The 19,627-nt window shown below is 31.9% G+C and overlaps 2 protein-coding genes across 2 annotated transcripts in view; both read left to right on the top strand.

Moving 5' to 3' along the window:
• The first annotated feature begins 4,147 nt into the window (after window positions 1-4,147).
• Window positions 4,148-9,347, top strand: LOC111699415 (cilia- and flagella-associated protein 57). The gene is made up of 9 exons (XM_023470090.1): window positions 4,148-4,181; window positions 4,511-4,619; window positions 6,456-6,516; window positions 7,268-7,309; window positions 7,695-7,907; window positions 8,359-8,442; window positions 8,655-8,782; window positions 9,215-9,269; window positions 9,333-9,347. Exons 4-9 carry the CDS (start codon window positions 7,268-7,270, stop codon window positions 9,345-9,347), a joined length of 537 nt encoding a protein of 178 aa, XP_023325858.1. The 5' UTR covers window positions 4,148-4,181; window positions 4,511-4,619; window positions 6,456-6,516.
• A 718-nt stretch (window positions 9,348-10,065) lies between these two features.
• LOC111699414 (cilia- and flagella-associated protein 57) overlaps window positions 10,066-19,627 on the top strand; it is a 10,105-nt gene continuing 543 nt past the window's right edge. The window contains exons 1-16 of the mRNA XM_023470089.1: window positions 10,066-10,161; window positions 11,037-11,133; window positions 12,349-12,449; window positions 12,758-12,806; window positions 13,042-13,099; window positions 13,553-13,624; window positions 13,697-13,836; window positions 14,342-14,438; window positions 14,708-14,833; window positions 15,866-16,090; window positions 16,434-16,498; window positions 17,224-17,521; window positions 18,297-18,404; window positions 18,874-18,990; window positions 19,078-19,122; window positions 19,472-19,588. Of these exons, the coding sequence (XP_023325857.1) occupies window positions 10,083-10,161; window positions 11,037-11,133; window positions 12,349-12,449; window positions 12,758-12,806; window positions 13,042-13,099; window positions 13,553-13,624; window positions 13,697-13,836; window positions 14,342-14,438; window positions 14,708-14,833; window positions 15,866-16,090; window positions 16,434-16,498; window positions 17,224-17,521; window positions 18,297-18,404; window positions 18,874-18,990; window positions 19,078-19,122; window positions 19,472-19,588 (1,794 nt within the window). The 5' untranslated portion in view covers window positions 10,066-10,082. The remainder of the gene's footprint in view (window positions 10,162-11,036; window positions 11,134-12,348; window positions 12,450-12,757; window positions 12,807-13,041; window positions 13,100-13,552; window positions 13,625-13,696; window positions 13,837-14,341; window positions 14,439-14,707; window positions 14,834-15,865; window positions 16,091-16,433; window positions 16,499-17,223; window positions 17,522-18,296; window positions 18,405-18,873; window positions 18,991-19,077; window positions 19,123-19,471; window positions 19,589-19,627) is intronic.

The following is a 19,627-nucleotide window of genomic DNA, read 5'->3' as shown; positions in this document are numbered from 1 at the left end:
TTTTTTTTTAATTATTAAATAACAACGACAAAAAATGTTAACAAAATTCTAAAGCAAACAAATTAGTTGTTTAGGAACAGGTTGAGAAAATAAAAATTAATCTTTTCATCAAAAATAAGTAATCTTGTTCAATTATTAGTTTCTATTTTCTCATTATTCTAGTCTTTCATTTTTCATAAAGATTTTCTGTAGATTTTCTGGATTTTTTTTTGGAAAAAACGACATTTGAAAAATTTGTAGATAAATCTACCAATAAATTCATAGAAAATAAGAAATTCAATTTAATGATGAAAACGAAATAATTGATTCTAGCTTTGATTTATTGACAAATTACTTTTGAGAAATATGTTCCTAAACATCTAATTAGTTTACTGTATAATTTATACTATTTTTTTCGTCGTCGTTATTTAATTATTTTTAAAAAATCGGTTCTGAAAATGTACCCACCCAAATTCATGATTTTGAACGTCGACTATGCACTCAAACTCAGAAATTTACATCGTGGAAAAGTTTTACATATCTTAAATGAATCGTAAAGCATTTGTCCACAACTGCATACTCAGATTAACTACATTACATATCCAGTCTATCCCTTTGNATCCCTTTAAATAAAATAACATAAAATCTGAAGAAAGTAAAGTTAGACTTTGTTTCATTTTTTTGGTTCATCATTCATAATTAACCGATTTTGTACGTTTTTTTTTACAATTTTATGGTTCATTTTCCATCTATTTTTGTTTGTTTACAAAAAAATCAACAGTTTTTTTCTTTCAAAATCTTGTGGAAAATTTGTTCATTCAGTAAAAAACGATAGTTTTTTTTCTTCTCTCCGAACGATCCATTTTGTTCCTCAATCTTTCGTTTTTTCCTGAACGACACCCTTTTCCACTAAAAATTGTGTTCTTTCAAAATTAGAGGTAAACATTTGTTGACAAATAACAATGCATATAAATAAATATGCTTACAGCAGTGCGTTCTTGTAATACTTGATCCTCTGTCCACCAGGCCAGCCCACCATCATGGAGACTAATCAGAACTCAAATTTCAAAACCATCGATGTCCATATTTTCTGAAGTAAAAATAGAAATAATGGCAAAAATTACACTTTTAAGTCCTAGAGAACAATTTTTGGACCCCCCCTCCCCCTTCCTATCAATTTTGTGCAGTATACTTGTACATGATTATTATTTTTCAATTTAGGGTTAGGTTAAATTTAAGACAATTTCTGGGTCGAGTGCTGCGGCTAGGACAGGCTAGGGGGCTGAGCGCCAAGGCTAGGACAGGCTAGGGGGCCGAGCGCCAAGGCTAGGACAGGCTAGGGGGCCGGGCGCTGCGGCCACATGACGAATGATAACAATGTACACTATTGATAGGAGGGGGGGGGGGGCCCAAAAATCGTTTTCTAAGAAATTACCAAAAAGACTTGTAGCGCACCATAACAATAGTACGGAAGAATAGGGTCTGTCCTGGAGAACGATTTTTGGCCCCCCCCCCTTTATCAATTTTGTACATGACCACTTTTTCAACAATTTTCAATTAAATTATTATTTATTTCGGGTTAGGTTAGGTTAAGACACTTTCTGAGCCGAGCGTCGCGGCTTGGAAGCCGAGCGCTGCGGCCACTGGTTAGGTTAAGTTAAGACACTTACTGGGCCGAGTGCTGCGCCCACATTTCTTACATTTAATATCCATGTACAAAATTGATAGGAGGGGGGGGGGCCCAGAGGGGCGTCCAAATATCGCTCTCATGAAATTACCAAAAAATATTATTTGACACGATAAATAATAATATATTGTAGGTGCAAGTTTTTTTCTTTTGGTTTCATAAATCGAGATATTGAATTTAAAAAAAAAAATTTCAGCTCTTTATAAGATTTGTCATTGTCAACAATATTAATCCATGAAATTATCTATGATATTTAACATAGTTGTATCTTATATGCTAGACATGGATATAATTGACCATGTGGCCGCAGCGCTCGGCCCCCTAGCCCATCCTAGCCGCAGCGCTCGGCCCAGAAAGTGTCTTAACTAACCTAACCCGTGGCCGCAGCGCTCGGTCCCCAGCATATCCTAGCCGCAGCAATCGGCCCAGAAAGTGTCTTAACCTAACCTAACCCTAAATAATAATAAATAAATACTAATTTACTAACTTCGTCATGTACAAAATTGATAGGAGGGGGGGGGGCGGGGGTCCAAAAATCGTTCACTAGGACAGACCCAATTATGGAATAGAAGTAATTATTTAATTAATTCATGCATGTCGAGATCTCGGACTAAAAGACCTTCTTAAGATATTTATAATTTAAAGGTTGAATTTGCCACTCCAGACGTAAACAATTCTTGAAATTTCCAACCTTTAGTATTTACGAATTATATGCATTCACAATCAAATGTTTAAAAGTTATTTTTAGACTATAACTTTGATTTCGTTTTAAAATAAGTGGTAAGCTGTCCGTCTTCGCGCCATGTTTTGATTAAACTGGAAAATCCAAACTGCCACTGGGAATTTTACGCACGCGCTTTGTTGATATCAATCAGAATTCTGTTTGAATTAACAAATCGTCTTTATTGATGCAAGTAGAATTCTGCTTAATCTATTTTCCGGGGAAAAAAATTTGATGTGATTCTAATTTTACTTATATCAATTATTATTTAGACTAATTCAAGTGAAATCATTCTGACCAGAAAACATCAAATTTTAAACGATATATCAATGAATGTCTTCTATATACTGGTTATATTGGCCTGAAATATAATCATATTGAAAATTTGCAAAATGGCATTTCTAACAGTGTACACACACGAAATCGGTAAATGTTTGCAGAAAAATCTGCAAAAATTGGAGTTTTATAATTACGAAAAACTGGCTACTTAAAAAGCAACAGTTAAACACTGTAGGTGTTGCTAAAAGAACTACGTATAAATCTTGATTCTCTAAATATACATAAATATACGTAGGTTGTTTCTATTGCGTTCTCACATGACTCCAAGTATCTGTTAGCACAAGGAGGATCACCAGACTTCAAGCTGGTTTATTTCTTCTGGGAGAAGGTTCAAATATTTAAATAATACAAGGCTACCCACAAAGAACGAGTCTTAATATGACGTCCTAAAATTCTTTTAAAAAACAACGACAAAAATGCTAGGTCTGGTTTTTGTCTTTAAACAATGTCTTAATTAACGTAAAATTTAATGAGTTTACAAAGAAAGAAATAAGTGTTCTGCCATGTTGGGTCGTATTAATATCAGAAAGAAAAAAACATATGAAAAAGTTCCATATACAGTCGTTTATAAAGCTAGTCTCATCCTATGTGTGTAACCCTGTCTCTGTTTTTAGATTATTTTTTTTCCAACATAATTTTGCTCTTTCAGGGAAAAATTATAACATCTCTAAATACCCAGCAGCACTCTACAGGCACAGTAATAAGTGTCAGGGGAGGCAATAGTTCTTTTTAAAATCAATTGTTTTTTTCTTTTTATAATGGATTCTTCAATTTTTCAAGAATATTGTTACCCCATGTTCATTTATCTGAATTAAAATGCTCCTTTGCACAGTTTTCATATAATAATATCGCCCCTTCGCTTTTATCTAAAATGATCAAGTTCACAATTTTCTAGAAAATATTGCCCCCTGGAAACTTTTCTGGAATAATATTGCCCCGTGTTCAGTTTTCTAGAACAATATTGTATCTAATCATGGTTGTCTAAAATAATGTGATAATATTTTCTAAAATAATATTGACCACTGGAAAGTTTTCTAGAATAATATTGCTCCCTGGAATGTTTTCTAGAATAATATTACCCCCTGGAATGTTTTCTAGAATAATATTGCCCCCTGGAATGTTTTCTAAAATAATATTGCCACCTGGAATGTTTTCTTTTAAAAATATTGCCCCCTGGAAACTTTCTTGGAATAATATTGCCCACTGGAATGTTTTCTAGAATAATATTGCCCCTGGAATGTTTTCTAAAAGAATATTGGCCCCTGAAATATTTTCTCAAAGAATATTGCCCCTAGAATGCTTTCTAAGACTTTATTGGCCCTGGAAAGTTTTCTTTAAAAATATTGGCCCCTAGAATGTTTTCTAAGACAATATTGGCCCTGGAAAGTTTTCTAGAATAATATTGCCCCCTGTTTAGTTTTCATCCAAAGGATCATGACGTGATCTGTATAACAGGAAAGGGTTTAATATATGACGAAGTTAAACTCCTAAATTTCGCTGAAGGAAAATATTATTATTTTCGAAATTTTCTCCTCCGACGCGATTAGCCGATAAATCTTGGCCCCCCAAGAATGTCACCTATATAGCCCTCAATCATTCTTTTAGTCTGCAATGTAATCTATAAAATAATATGAGAAGCGATGTAATCTATAAAATAATATGAGAAACGATGTAATCTATAAAATAATATGAGTAGCGATGTAATCTATAAAATAATATGAGAATAAGATTAAAATTGTATCCGGAATTGTTTTAACTCTGTCCTGTAAACCCCTTGATGACAGGAAAGCAGATATTACGGTTCTGTAGGTTGGTGGAGGGGACACTAAAGTCATTCGGATTTGCCAAGGGGGACTCATACAACTGTACCGTACATACCTGGCTCTCTCCCAGGTACAACTATATCATGTTCACTGTTACAGAAACTCGTATTTTCAAATATATATTGTAATGTATCTTTGAAACCTTTTATATTTTAAATTTAGATGTAACAGAATTTATAAGTTCGAAATATTTAAAGTCTTCGAGATTGGGTGCAAAAATATAGAGATTAGAAAATACTTTGAATATTTTTAATTGTAGGAATTGAAGGAAAATGTCGAAATTAAATATTTTTCAAGCTATACCACTTTTAAAATGGAGTATCACTTGAAACTTGAAAAGAATGTTTGTATATTTGGTTAATGTGCTAGTCGTACTAAAAATCATTATTGAGCAAAGTAATTATATCTATCTTAGGTTTAACATTTCCATAATAAATGTAAGAAAAAAAATTATTTTAACCACTGCAAATTTTTCTTTTCAAAATGTAAAAAGTTCATGTTCTTTTGAAATATTCCGTGCGTTATTAAAAACTTAAATATTGTAACCAGTGTTCCAAACTGTGTACAAAGGTAAAACTAAGAGATAAAAGTTAAAAGTTAAAAACAAATATTGTACATTTATTGCATTTTTTAAATATTTGAGCAATATCTTTAGATGATGTTGTGAAAAACGTTTATTTTTAGATTATTTAGTTTTTTTAATTTTTGCGAGTTAATACGCGCTTATTTGGGCAATAAAGAGAAAATTAAATTTATGAAAACATTTTTAAATTTTTATTTACTTTAGGTTTTCACACAAAAAAATTTATTTTGTAAGATGAAAAGTATCGTTTTTTCGTTCCCTTTCCTTGTTTGTGATTATTTTTTTATATTCTTTTTTAACAGAATCTCCCCGGTTTCTCCTTTAATATTTTCATTGGGTGGATTTTTAAAGATTAAATTAAGCGATTCACAATTAATGATTCTGTAACTGAACTTTTTTCTTGGAGAACGTTATGAAATTAACTTCTCATAAATTCTACAGACGCAAACGAGCAAGAAAATGTGTGGAAGTGTTTGGAAGTATACAGGGTTAGTCAAAAAAAATGTGATTTGTGGCGCTTGGTGAAAAATTGTACTTTTTTTGTGCAACTCTCCTGTATGGTGTTTTTTCAATATTTTTTGAAAATTTGTAATTTATTTTGGTACTTTAACGGCCCAAAAAAAATTCGCGAACCTTTTTTCTTTCAAAATCAAAAGTTCAGAAAAGCAAAAAATGTGTATATAAATTGTTTCTATCGAAATCTAAAATTTTAAAAAGATTGAATCACAGAATCTCAGAAAATTTCCAAAATTGTAATTAGCAAATTCGCAATTTTCAGTTCTGGTATAATTTTCACGGCAAAATTATTTTTCAATGGTTTCGACTGAACAGCGTTGTTTTAATACTTTAGAATATACTAAGAAGAAAGGAACTAGAGAATTGAAATAACTTTTTATTAAAAATTAGACCAGAATTAAAAATTGAGAATTTGAATTTTGCGAATTTTTTGTGATTCTTTGATTTAATCTTTAAAATATTTTAGATTTCGATAGATATAATATATATATACACATTTTTGCTTTTCTGAACTTTTGATTTTGAAAGAAAAAAAGGTTCGCGAATTTTCTTTTGGGCCATTGAAGTACCAAAAAAAAGATTACAAATTTTCAAAAAATATTGAAAAAACACAATGCAGGAGAGTTGCACAAAAAAGGTACAATTTTGCACCAGGCACCGCAAATCACACTTTTTTTTTGACTCTGTAGATAAACCAATGTCTTTTTACCACATTTTCTCAGATAAATATTTAAGGGGATAGTAAATCCATAAGTCAATCCTTCAAGTGTGGGGTCACCGAGAATAAAATTAAGAATCCTTGTTAAGGCATGTTCTTGTAGCGGCAGAAAATTCAAGAATTATACTATTTGAAGACGCTGATCTTAAGGTGAACAAATATACAGGGTTACCTACAAAGATGAGACTTTAATGACGACCTGAAACTATTTACAAATGATGAATTAAAGATCGAATTTGCATTTTTAAAGGTCTATTAATTGATCTGACAACGATTAAAGATGAGTGTGAGGATACGCTTGCTTGGTGTTAAATGTAATCCAAAACATGAATTTTGTTACAATAATTAGTAATTCAATTTTCAAGTCTAAAGTGTTTATATTTAGACAAAGAGAATAGAATATATATTAGAGGGGAATTTACTAGAAAAAAGTGTAAAACGGCCATTTTGTTGTACTGTTTTCATACTGCAGGTGTACTTCACATATTTATGCTATATAACCTTTTGGGCCCTGGAATATCATTTTATAGAAAATCTAAAATTAATATTAAAAGAAAACCAAATTATGAAATAGGCTAGTTTGACCAATGATCATTTCACATGGACTCTATGCCTTTCACTTTAAAAACGATGATTTTCCGTTAAAACTGTAAATCAAATGACTTTTTTTATTCACCTAATTCATTATAAAGTTTATTTAACAGCTTTATAAAATTCGAAGTTGAAATGGATAGTCTAGGGAACATACTGTATTAATGTACTCTACTGCATATAATTTGTGAACATTTACATGATTTGTACACTTTGAACTCCCTTTCAGGCTGAAAAGGACTGAAAAAATTCATACCGAGAGATTCCCTAAATTCCCCTCTAATATATATTCTATTCTCTTTGTATTTAGATGAGTTGTAGTATCACAGATCTTCTAGATAACCCATCTCAGGTAGATTTTATTAATTTAAAGGGATTGTTCGATAATTTGGAAATTATATGTTTGTAACATATTCATGCAAGTCTTTTTTCATCAATCCTTTATTTATGAAACATCCATTACGGTTGCATTAATATTTGGATTCAACTGATAATCTGTAACTTTAAGATAAGAATTAAACAAGCTTTAATGTTTAAAAAATATATAATTTCACTTAAAGTGATTCACACAGGCACTCATCAAGCCTTAAAGCTAGAAAAATAAGGACATCTATAATCAACCTTGATCATGCAATGGTTTAAAGGGTATCATTGTAAATGTAAATCATACAACTCTCTAAATGGAGTGTATCTCGAAATTAGGTCTACGGTCCTTTTAATAATTACATGAAAATCAGGAGAAAGATGGCCTCCATGAGATCGGGTTCCTCCTGGCCTACTCGAAGGGGTTCGCCTGCTCCCACGGGAAGGACTGCGTCTTCCTGTTTGAGCAAGAGGTCCTCGCTAACGACGAGATTCAGTTTAAGATGATGAAGAAGATAAGTTTACCAAAATCTATTCTAAACGAGGACAGTGTTGATACAAGGAGCGTCAGGAATACAAGAATTCAGGTGTTTACGTTAATTATATGGATAGATAGATAGATGAACAGACAGATAGATGAACAGACAGATAGATAAACAGACAGATAGGTAAACAGACAGATAGATGAACAGACAGATAGATAAACAGACAGATAGATAGACAGACAGATAGATGAACAGACAGATAGATGAACAGACATATTGATGAACAGACAGGTAGATGGACAGACAGGTATATAGACAGACAGGTAGATGGACAACAGATAGATGGACAGATGGATAAATGGACGGACAGACAGAAGAACAAACATACAGATTACAGATGGACGAACAGGCATATGGACAGACAAATAAAAATCAACTATGAACATGAAGTTCATGAAATCTATTTAAAGAGGTTGGCTATGAACATGAAGTTCATCAAATCTAATTAAAGAGGTTGGCTTATAGACATTAAGTTCATAATATATATTTAAAGAGGTTGACTATGAACCCGAAGGAGGATTTATTGATAGCTCTGTCCTCGGACCTTCTCATCTATTCCTTCAATATCAAACCAAAGGTTGGAATTTCATCTTACATACACCATGAAGTAGTTTGTACAATATGCAGACATATTTGAATCTTTTAATGGTCATATCTGCTAAGCAGAACCTTCAATTCTAGCAGATATATTACAGGAGAATTCTGCTAAGCAGAACCTTCTATTTTAGCAGATATATTACAGGAGAATTCTGCCAAGCAGAACCTTCTATTCTAGCAGATATATTACAGGAGAAGTCTGCTAAGCAGAACCTGTTTTCTGTCTTCTTGTATCCGTTTCACAGCAGTTCTATTCTTGGTCTTGATATATGTCACAGGAAACCTTTGATCCTCACATGCAGTAAAGATAATACTATCAGGTATAAAAATAGTTATAATGATAAAGATAATAATAATGATAACAATAATTCGAATAATAATAATTATGATTATAACGATAATAATAAGGACAATAATAATAATGATAGCAATAATATATACAAATTATATTGATGAGTAATAATAAGTTATATTGATAAGAAAAGTAATAATAAAAACAAATTTTGTAACAATCCAAAAATTTAGAAAATTTTTTATTCAAATCAAGACACACTTTCGCAAAACATTATATAATTTGCGCCAAAAGCTAAAACTAAGTGTCAGAAAACAGGAAATTAATTTTTAGAGTTTCATAGTGTTCACAGAAAAAAATATCACAAGCCTAGTAATAATAATAATTAAAATGGTATTAATAATTTATTTGTTAATAGTTAAAAAGAAGATAAATTCTAATTTTTTTAATATTTCTCTAGAATCTGGAACTTCAATACATTGAAGCTAGAATTGGGCAAAAGATTCAGGAAAATTGTGTTTATTTCACAAAAAATATTTTATCTATTTTTAATTTTAATTTTTACATGTTTCACAAAGCTTTCTGAATCATGAAAAACCCAATATCCTCAAGTGGACTGATAAATTGCATCTCAATTCATCCAGACGGTTTATTTTTTGTTGCCGGGTTTTCGGATAAAATAAAATTCTTCAATATTCTGATAGGTAAGATAGTTTGATTTTAAAACATTAAAAAAATTACTTTTTTTAAACTAAAAGTTTACATTTTAGTTCAGTATTACTAAGGTCTTTGTGGACCTATCCTCATATTTATTGGGAACCTCATGAGATTATACTATTCCAGGTTAAAACATAGATATTCCCGTGAGGTTGCCAACTTAGGAGGGTTTGGGTCCAAATCACTTAACTCAGAATTTACTTGTTTTTTTATTGAAGACGACATGCGTCTGTTTGAAGAAATCCTCCTACGTGACTGCCAGGTTGTACAGTTCAGTAATGGTGGACATTTGATAGCGCTGGCAATCAAGGAATATGATTTAGCAGAAGAAAAAAACATTTAAAATACAAATTTCTTTTTTTTCTTTTTGAAATACTTTTTATAATAAATTGTTGAAAATATTGATAAATCAGGATACAATTTATATTTACAACACCATAAAGCTGAAACAAGTTCACATTCTCAAAGGAACGTAATTTTATTACAAAGTAGATTTTCGAAAAAATCCAAACCATAAAAAAAATTAGACATCATTACATAAAAGGCAATTTTAAGTTGAGTTTTGATAAATGACGTCTGGGCGTTAAGGTCACCAAGGAGAGGTGACCAGCATGTCCTGGGCTCAAGATGATCTCAAGATAGTTTCCTGTGCAGCTAACGGGTCTTTATATGATTGGAATGTAGCATCAGGTACAGGGTTAACCACAAAGGATGAGAATTAAGACTTCAGAGCCGACTGTACGGACTTCATTCTGTCTGTTTCCTTAAATTCATGATTCTCAGCAACTATAAACGTCAGACTTTCTTTACCAAATCATCTAATAAACCATTTAAAGAATACTCAATCCATACCTGGGATTGTTAAGTTTGTAGAGATTTAAGTCATCTGTCTAACCCTCTGTAGATAACCCTGTATTGTATAAAGGTTACCAACTAAGAATGAGACTATAACCTCGACCAAAATATCTTTCTCAGGGTTAATTAAATACTGAAAAATTTTCTTGTGAACTTTTTAAAAATGATTTGACAAAGTAGGAAACAATGAAACAATGGCTTATATGTAGGATCTAGAGAGCCATGAATGTAAGGAAAAGGACAGAATACATTCCATACACTCTACAGTCCGGAGCAGTTAATATCGTTAGTATCTTTTTCTTGTACAGGTCCAGCCTTTAATGACAGATGAAGTTTTGATTACAGGGACTGTATTCGTAATTTTAACTGACCTTTCATGCAAAGATAGAAATGTCCGATTTACAATGGTACCCCGAAAAGCTTTGTCTGATCAAGTATAAAAGATTTCCATGATTTTGTTCTTTTAAACTGTTTATTTTCCTTTGTGGTTTCTCTGCAAGAGCGACTTTGGCATTTCTTGCCCATAAGAAACAATGGAGAAATTATCAGTAACAAATACGTTTCTATTTGGAAGAACGACGTTATTTTCCACATTTTTGATCAGATTAAGGTTTCAAGAACTGTTGTAATTCGGGCATTGCCATCTTTTCTTGGAAGGTGACATGGAATTACGCTCCAGTCCCTTAAAGATTATTTGAATTTATGTTTAGGTGAAAGAATTCATGAAGTTGTTGTGAAATCATGTTCCTTTACTAGTCTTACAGTTTCTCCAGAGGGAACTGATACTCTAGCTGTAGGGTCAGATAGGTAATATAGAACAAACAAGAAAACGGTGGAAGGATTGTCGTCTTTGATCTACATTTTGAATAGAATTATCGCTAACGTTTTTGTAATTTTTAATTATCTCAATTGATATATTTCTAATATTATAGGCTCATATAGGAAATTGTTAAAATTAATTCGAAATATAAGGAAGACGATTTTTCCGACTCAAATGCCCCAGCCTTTTCTCTAGATGTATGTGTACTCAAATCCATTTCCTCCTCATGTAGTGCCCACATGTCGAATCTCCGCTCATCCCAGTTCCCTCCCGGTATTCAGTCATGTTAGGACAGTTGAACTAGTAACAGCTCCGACACAGGGAGCCTCTTGACTCCTTTATGATGATGACGCAGATACTCAGATAGCAGCAGACGCTCTTACCCGAAGGGTTCCCAGTTCATCATGCATTCCAGAGACAACATAATCGCTCATAGCCAGCATGACAAGCCGCGATCTCTGCCTACTAGGTTGGATAAGTCCTGTTGTTCAAGATCCTGTTGATCTGCTTCACCAACATGAAGATCTACATCACTCCCATGAAGTACCCACAACATTCATCATTAATTCCTTTGTTAATTTCTAAATCAACCAATTTTAACTCCGCCTTAAATGCAAATATTTCAAAACACTTTTGTTTAAATAAATGTTAGAAATATCCATTTTAGATCTCTTTATTTTATTATAGTGACTTTTCAAGTCAACAGAAATACATATCTTTAGGTTCAGATAAAATTCAACTAGTAGAACCCATAAAACTGTTAAAGAGAAAGATGACTGTTAGATTCAATATGATATCCAATAGTTCAATGAACATGAATAACAGCAAATCTTCTGAGTACATGGATTCATTTCAATTAATCAGTTTATTTTCAAGGTTCCTAGTAAAACTATTTGATATCTTTAACAGCAGCCAACACACATAAGATTGCTTAAATTCTGTCTTTATGGGGCTCAATTTACGTATATATCGAAGGTTTATAAAGGTAATGTATATATATAAATATACTGAAGGTTCATATATAAGTATTTAAGGTTTTCAGAATCTAGTCTAAAGTCGGACCCTTTGTGTGGAGTATCGTTAATTTTAAAGTTATCTCTGCAGGGTTTGACCACCACGGGATATTAAGAGGAATCAAATTAATCCATAGATCTGCAAAAGATGGAGATCAATGTTTGAGTTCTTATAAGATATTTGTTCAGCACACTGAAGCAGATTTCCAACTCCAGATTAATGCAGGAGTTAGATCTTCATACCTTTACTCTATCAGCTATATCACTATCTACAGATGGAAAAATACTAGGTCAGAAATTCTTAAAATCTTTCTTAAATAATTCATAAATAATTTACAACTAAAGATCATAATTAACGAATAGTGTGTAGTTGAACTAGGTTTACAAAACTGAATCTGAGACAAGAATATAACAAGTCATAGACCAGAGGCTATAACTCTTGGTTTGGATAGCGCATAGGTGCATGGACTGAACCTGATATCCACCACATACACTTTTAAGTTAAAGGATTAAAATTGTTTGCTTAATTTGCTATTCTCAAATGATATTGAATAAGAGTTAAAAAATAGGACGTCAACTTGTATATAATATATTTTAGTGTCTGGGACTACAACAGGAACTATTCTCTTTTTCAAATATCCACTAACGTAAGTCATTTCTCATCAGGATTTAGGATTTGAACCGGTGGTAGGTAGTTCAGTAACCTCTCCAATTCAATAAATTCGCCCTCCCTCCCCCCCCCCCATCCCCATGTGAATTTATGAAATAATTAACAAATAAACTAACTAACTTGCGAGTTAAAAGAAACCAACAAAATAGTCAATAAAGAATGAACCAAAAAAATAACTAAGGCATTATTTAATTGGCAAAATTTATTCTTAGTCTTCCTGGGGAATGGAAAGAGTTTAAGATGCATGGAGATCAAGTAAACTTTGTCAAGGTAATTTAAGCTACACTGCCCTGGGAAGCGATTTTGAAAAAGTGTTAACGACCACCTCTAAAATTTATTCTACAAGATGAATGAAACGCATGGGAATACAGATCTGTTTTATCAAAATATTTCATCAGGCCCATCGGATTTTACGCCTAAAATACCTAAATTAAGAAAATCAAAAAAAAAATTCTTCAGTTTTTTGTTTATTTTGTGTTTTTGAAACCCTATTTTACAGTTCTGAAGAAATAGAAAAAAATAATTGATAAAAATTTATGCTAACCTAATGCTGGATTTTTGATTTGACGCTAATTTATAATTTTATGCAATGATTATTAATTTTATAAACAATGTTTTCAAATTTTGAAAGGACAAGAGCCATTTTTTTTAAAAAGTTCATCTGTTTTTTTAAAAAGGTTGATTTATTTCACAGTAAAATGTTTAACCATAAAATATTTTAAGATTTCTCACACCAACGATATTATTGTTTCCGCAAGCCTGGATGGATCCTTCTGCATTTGGAAACTTCCAGAGGTATTTATTTGAAAATAATTGTGTTTTTAAACTAAAATGAAAGTGATACAATGCCCTTTTTATGTACTGCAGGAGAACCAGGAGGCCTTGAAGTACAATTATGCTCGTGAGATATTGATAACTAAAAGTGAACTGGAAAGTAAGAATAGTCTGATAGAGGAACTGAAACAGAAAGTTGACGAGTCTAAAACAGAATGTACATATCAGCTCAGGTGGGTGCACTGTACTTTTACCAAGGATTCAGGATAAAAAGATTCAGATACAGGGTCGAGAGTTCAGAGACGACTGTACGGAATTTACACTGTCTATTATCTGATATTCCTGATTCCTGGCAACTTCTTTCTTTCTTTGTCCAATCATTGAATAGACTAAATCTAATCTTAGGATTGTCACATCTAGAGAGTTTCAAGTCATCTTTACAGTCTCATCCTTTGTGGGTAATACTGCAGCTGGAAAGTGATAGTCTCATAGCGATTAAATCTTTGTGGGTAATACTGCAGCTGGAAAGTGATAGTCTCATAACGATTAAATCTTTGTGGGTAATACTGCAGCTGGAAAGTGATAGCCTCATAGCGATTAAATCTTTGTTACTGCATTAGACAAAAAAGATTTGTGTTTGAAAAATAAAACATGAAAATTCTTAACTCTCCGTCAAGTCAGATTAAAGTTAATGTTTTACCACCTATGAGTTTTACTAATTCTTAAATTTCCCCCCAGATTGAAGGATAATCAGAATTCTGATCTGATAAAGGAAATTAACAAAAAGACAAGATTAGAAAAAGAACAGCTGGCTCAAACTATAAGTAGACTTCAGGTACAGTAGGGAAATTAATTTACCACCGTTTACCCAAAAGGAGCTGAGTTTTTGATACAAAATCTGATTTTCTAATCTCTATATCTTTGCAACCCAATATCAAAGACCTTATATATTTAATTCGGTTAGATTAAATAATTTAAATATCAAAGGACCATCAATTTTCAAAAATTTTAATTTGGGGCAAAGACTCAATTTTTTTATTTTGATTTAACATTGATTACACTGTTGAACCCCAGTTTACCCAGATTTACCCCTGCTTTGTATAGGCTGAGGTAGAATTACAAAGGAAGACAAACTCCCAGCAAATGGAGCAAATGAAAACAGAGAATGAGAGAAGATTACTGGATCTTCAGGATCTATACAAGGATAAGCTTGTTACAGAATATCAAAAGGTGCTTGCCTAAAATATGGGACTTTTACTAAGCACTTTACCAAATAGTATGGAAAGTTATCATCTTGCTAAATATATGACTTTTAATATACTTATTACTTACTTCTACTGCTGGTAAAGCAAATTAGCCAATATGTATTAAATAATCTTTATCCTCATAACAAAACCAAATACAAAAAGTTAAAACAGGTATAGAGCAATCTCAACCAAACTTGGAAAAATACAAAGAGTCACTTCAGGATATATATTTCGATAAAAATATAATCATCATCAGTCCAAAGATGGGTGGTGTTGTTAAGGTCTGGATTTAAACCTTTAAACCAAATACTTCTCTCTGAGCTTTGTTAAAATTTTGCACTGTTTTACGTTTTTTAAATCTTAATGTACTGCATGTGTACTGTCATAATAACAATTACGTAAGTATAAATAAATAAGCGAAGTTAAAGGGAGTGTTCGCGAAAAATGAAACGGGGTATAGGCTTAATGCGATAAAAAGCGCTTTTAATCGCTACTAATCTTACTTCTATCTGTTGCGTCTATAAGGAGAAAATTGTTAAAGACGTCTCATACCGAAGAACGTAGCGCCCATACAAATTGAGAAAATTGCAACATACGACTTAGACCGTAAAAAAAAAACAATTTAATTCAGATATTACAACCTATAGTCATCGATTATCTTTCGCCACATTTGTATATAGTTTATATTTTTTCATATTTTTCATTTTTCGCGAACACTCCCTTTAAGGATAGGAAAAATTAAGGATGACTGGACTTTGCAATATGGCGCTCTTTATTATTTGAAGCGGGGGGGGGGGGTGCTATGAAATAGAAAATTTAGTAGGAAACTATGCGAAACAATGTGAAAAAGAACAACATAAAATAAACGGAAACAAACATTATATTATGTTATTTTTCTCAATAATGGGAGAATCTGAAAGGCTATACTTCTATACTTGAAATTAATAGAACATTTATGAAAGTCAAAGAATATTAATGCACTGCATGATGCCTTTCTTTATTGACAAATTTTTAGTACGGAGATCTTGAACAGTCCTCGGAGGCTCTGAAGATGAAGAACAAGACCAAGATTGAACACCTGGAGAAGGCGATAGAGAGTAAGGTTGGAAAGATCAAGGAGGAGTTTGAAGCTAAGATCCAGGCTTACAACCAGGAGATGATGGAGAAGGAGAAGGCAGGGGAGGAAAGTATCAGAGCTATTGAAGAGGTTCTTAAACAGACAGAGGAGGATGCTGACAAGGTTAAAACTTTTTAAATTTATCTCAAACCCCGTTAGAATGGAAAATTTGCCACACGCCCAAAGTCTATGCAACTTAATGGTGTATACCGTGGATATTTCAAACTTAGATTATTTAATCTAACATAATTAATAGTAAGAATATCTAAGGTATATTAGGTTACATTGCAAAGATACAGAGTAATTAATTCCCTTAAAGGAATTTACTGGGTAATTCTAGTAGCCCTTTAAAATAGGATTCGATAAACATTGAAACGGTACCAACTACAAAGTTAGACCATCGCGCGTCTCTGCTATAGAGAAACCCAGGCATCGCTTATCATATAAAATATTTCCAATATTACAGGAAATACTTGAGCTGAAAATCCGTTATGAGGACGAGCTGAGGAAAGAGCGTGAAAGCAATGTCAGGTATATTAATCTTTTCAAAATTTATAAAGAAGCATTTTTAAAGGTACTGTATAACGCATTCTCAAGTGACTTAATTGGCATACCCGATTCCCGACAATACCATTAAACCTTTTAATCATCAAGGATGACGGATTTATTTATATTTTTTTCTACAGAAACGCTTTTAATTCTTGCTAACTTTGTATGCAAGCTGTTTAATATCTAAAAAATATTGTTATTCATTTTCCGAAATTCACAGAAAAAAGATGTTTTCATTAAAATTTTTAAAAAAATATTTAAAAAACTTGAATTCAAACCGAACAAAAAAATCAAAACAAAACTTTTTTCTCAAATGATATTTCAAGCCGAGTATTTTTCACAAACTCAAATTTTCTTATCCTTATATCTTTGCAACCTTATGTCCGATCTTTTAGTTATTTCAAGCTACGACTATTGTACCTAATAGAATTCATAGTTTGAAATATATAAGGTCTACAACATAGGGTTGCAAAGATAAAAGAGTTAGCCAATCTGAGTTTGTGGCAAAGACTCAATTCCTTTATTCAATTTAAGTTTCATAAAAATGTGCGAAATATAAGAGGAAACCTGTCTCGGAACCAATAAGAAACTTTTTATATCCAAAATCATGAAATTGTGAATAAAAATACGGGATAAAAATTCTCTCAAAATAGAATAAAACTCACTGAAAATAACGTTTTTAATCAATATACTTTTGAACTGTTAAGGTTGCGAGGAGAGCTTGGTATCTTGAAGAAGAAGCAGGTTGTATCCCAGAAGGACCTGGAAGAACAGAAGGATAATCTAACCTCTCTCTCCCAGGACCTCACCCGGCTAGAGACCAAGATATCCAACCTGGAGAAGGATAAACTTGAACTCAAGAAGGAAATCAAATCTCGGGATAATATCATCCTAAGCAAAGAGAAGGATATCTCCGAGTTAAAGAGTACGGTTCGAAGTATGGAGAAATATAAATACGTTCTGAATCACAAGATTGGGTTGTTAGAAGAAGAGATTATACCGAAGGTAAATTGAAAAAAAACTTCCTTGTCCGACGTTTCTATCCTCAAACATACATATTAAAGCACAAATCTATAAGGCTGGGTTTAAAGCTAATCTTTCAGTGGTTTTTAACTGCAATGATCAGCTAGTCAACTTGAGCAAGCGAAGAGAGACTAATTCTGTTTTTTTTGGCCTTCTCAAGGTTCTATGAACGTGTTGCATTCAATATTCATTTGACATTTGATTTAGAATTCTAAGATCATCTAAATATTTGCACTAGCATACCAAGATCAATGAAAAATTTGATTTAGAATTCAAGACCAACTAGATGTTTGTTTAGGGTTCTAAGATCCACTAAATATTGGATTTATGATTTAAAGATCAACTAAATATTGGATTTAGGATTTAAAGATCAACTAAATATTTTATTTAGGATTCAAAGATCAACTGAATGGTTTAGGATTCAAAGATCATCTAGATTATATAATTTAGAGTTCTGAGATCGACCAAATATTTAATTTAGGGTTCTAAGATCAACTACATATTTAACTTCGAATTCTAATATCACCTAAATATTTGATTTTGGATTCCATGATTAACTAGATATTTGATTTATGATTCTAAGATCAACTTAATATTTAAGTTAGGATTTAAACATTAACTAAATATTTAATTTAGAATTCTAAGATCAACAAGTATTTGTTTAGGATTATAAGATCAATAAGTGCATTTAAATTAGGACGCAGATCAACTAAACAATTAATTAAGGATTCTAAGATCAATTAAGTATTTGTTTTAGGATTCAAAGATTAACGAGATGAAAGCTCAGATCCTGGCAATGGAAGCTGAGTTGACCAGCGTAGTCAAGGATCATCAGGAGAATAGTTCACAGATAAATGATACCAAGGTATTTTATAAAATACAGAATTGATTCAGTAATTTTTAATGAAGTAAAGATCAAGTTTGTCTCAGAAGATCTCGAGAAGGTAACTAAGTTTTTGCCAATAACTCAAATTTTCCATATATTTACAACCTCAAATTAAGTTTTTGGTCTAACAGAATTCATAGTTTGAAATATCAAAGCTCTACGACATTGGATTGCAAAGATATAGGGATTAGTTAATATAAGTTTGTGGTAGACTTTGAAAGATTTACAAACATTTCCTTCAAGATATGAAATGTTTTATGTTTTATTATTAAAACCATTTCTAGGTTTACTTGGTTTACTCTGTAGAACCACGGAAATGTTTTAATCTGGGTTTACAAATTTAAATTAGTTTGTTGACTTTTATAGGGACAGTTTAGTTTCCAGTCAAATCTAGGTTCCCAAGCTTGTTTATTTATATAATTTTAGTATGTTGACATATGTTGACTAGGTGAAGCTGGTGTCCACGAACCTTGAGCTGGTCCAGGAGAGGAAGAAGTTGTTGAGCCTGCAGAACCAGATCATCAAGATACACAAGGAGATCCAGATACTTGGATCCACTGTACAGGTTAAAGGAGTTATTCACACATTGTATCAAGGAACAATTTAACAATTTCATATTCATGTAAAAATATATTTTATTTTTTTATTTAAGGATCCAAAAAGACTGAAGGAAACCGTTTCAACCTTCTGTAAAAAGGTAAAAGTTTTAATAATAAATAAAAAGATTGTAAAATAATAATAAAAGATTTTAAAATTAAAAATAATGATAATTATTTAAGACTATCATTGATGTTAAACCCATAGCAATAAAAATTTGAAGAAAAAAATATATAACGCGCCAATAACAATGATAATATAAACAATAACAATGAAAAATAAACAACGATAATTAGCTGAAAAACATCAATAATGAAACAATAACAGTTATAATAAAACAATGGCAATAATATTAAATTATTCAATGATAATAAAATGATAACAAATAAAGGTAATAAAGGGAAGATAAAAAACTAAATAATTCAGAAATCAAAAACTTGAAATTCTAGTTTACTGGGGACAAAGTCCGGTATTACCAGGACGAGGAGAACCCACTTGAGGATGTTCTTAATCAGAAGGTTTACCTGGAGAACAAGGTTTCATCTCTTCATAACCAGCTTCATCAGGTACTTTACAATACCCCCCCCCCCTTGAGAATAAGGTTT

This window comes from Eurytemora carolleeae, unplaced genomic scaffold, assembly GCF_000591075.1.
Source record: "Eurytemora carolleeae unplaced genomic scaffold, Eaff_2.0 scaffold314, whole genome shotgun sequence".
NCBI classification, from domain to species: Eukaryota; Metazoa; Arthropoda; class Copepoda; order Calanoida; family Temoridae; genus Eurytemora; species Eurytemora carolleeae.
The sequence above is the reverse complement of the archived record's forward strand: the minus strand, read 5'-3'. Positions and strand labels throughout refer to the sequence as shown.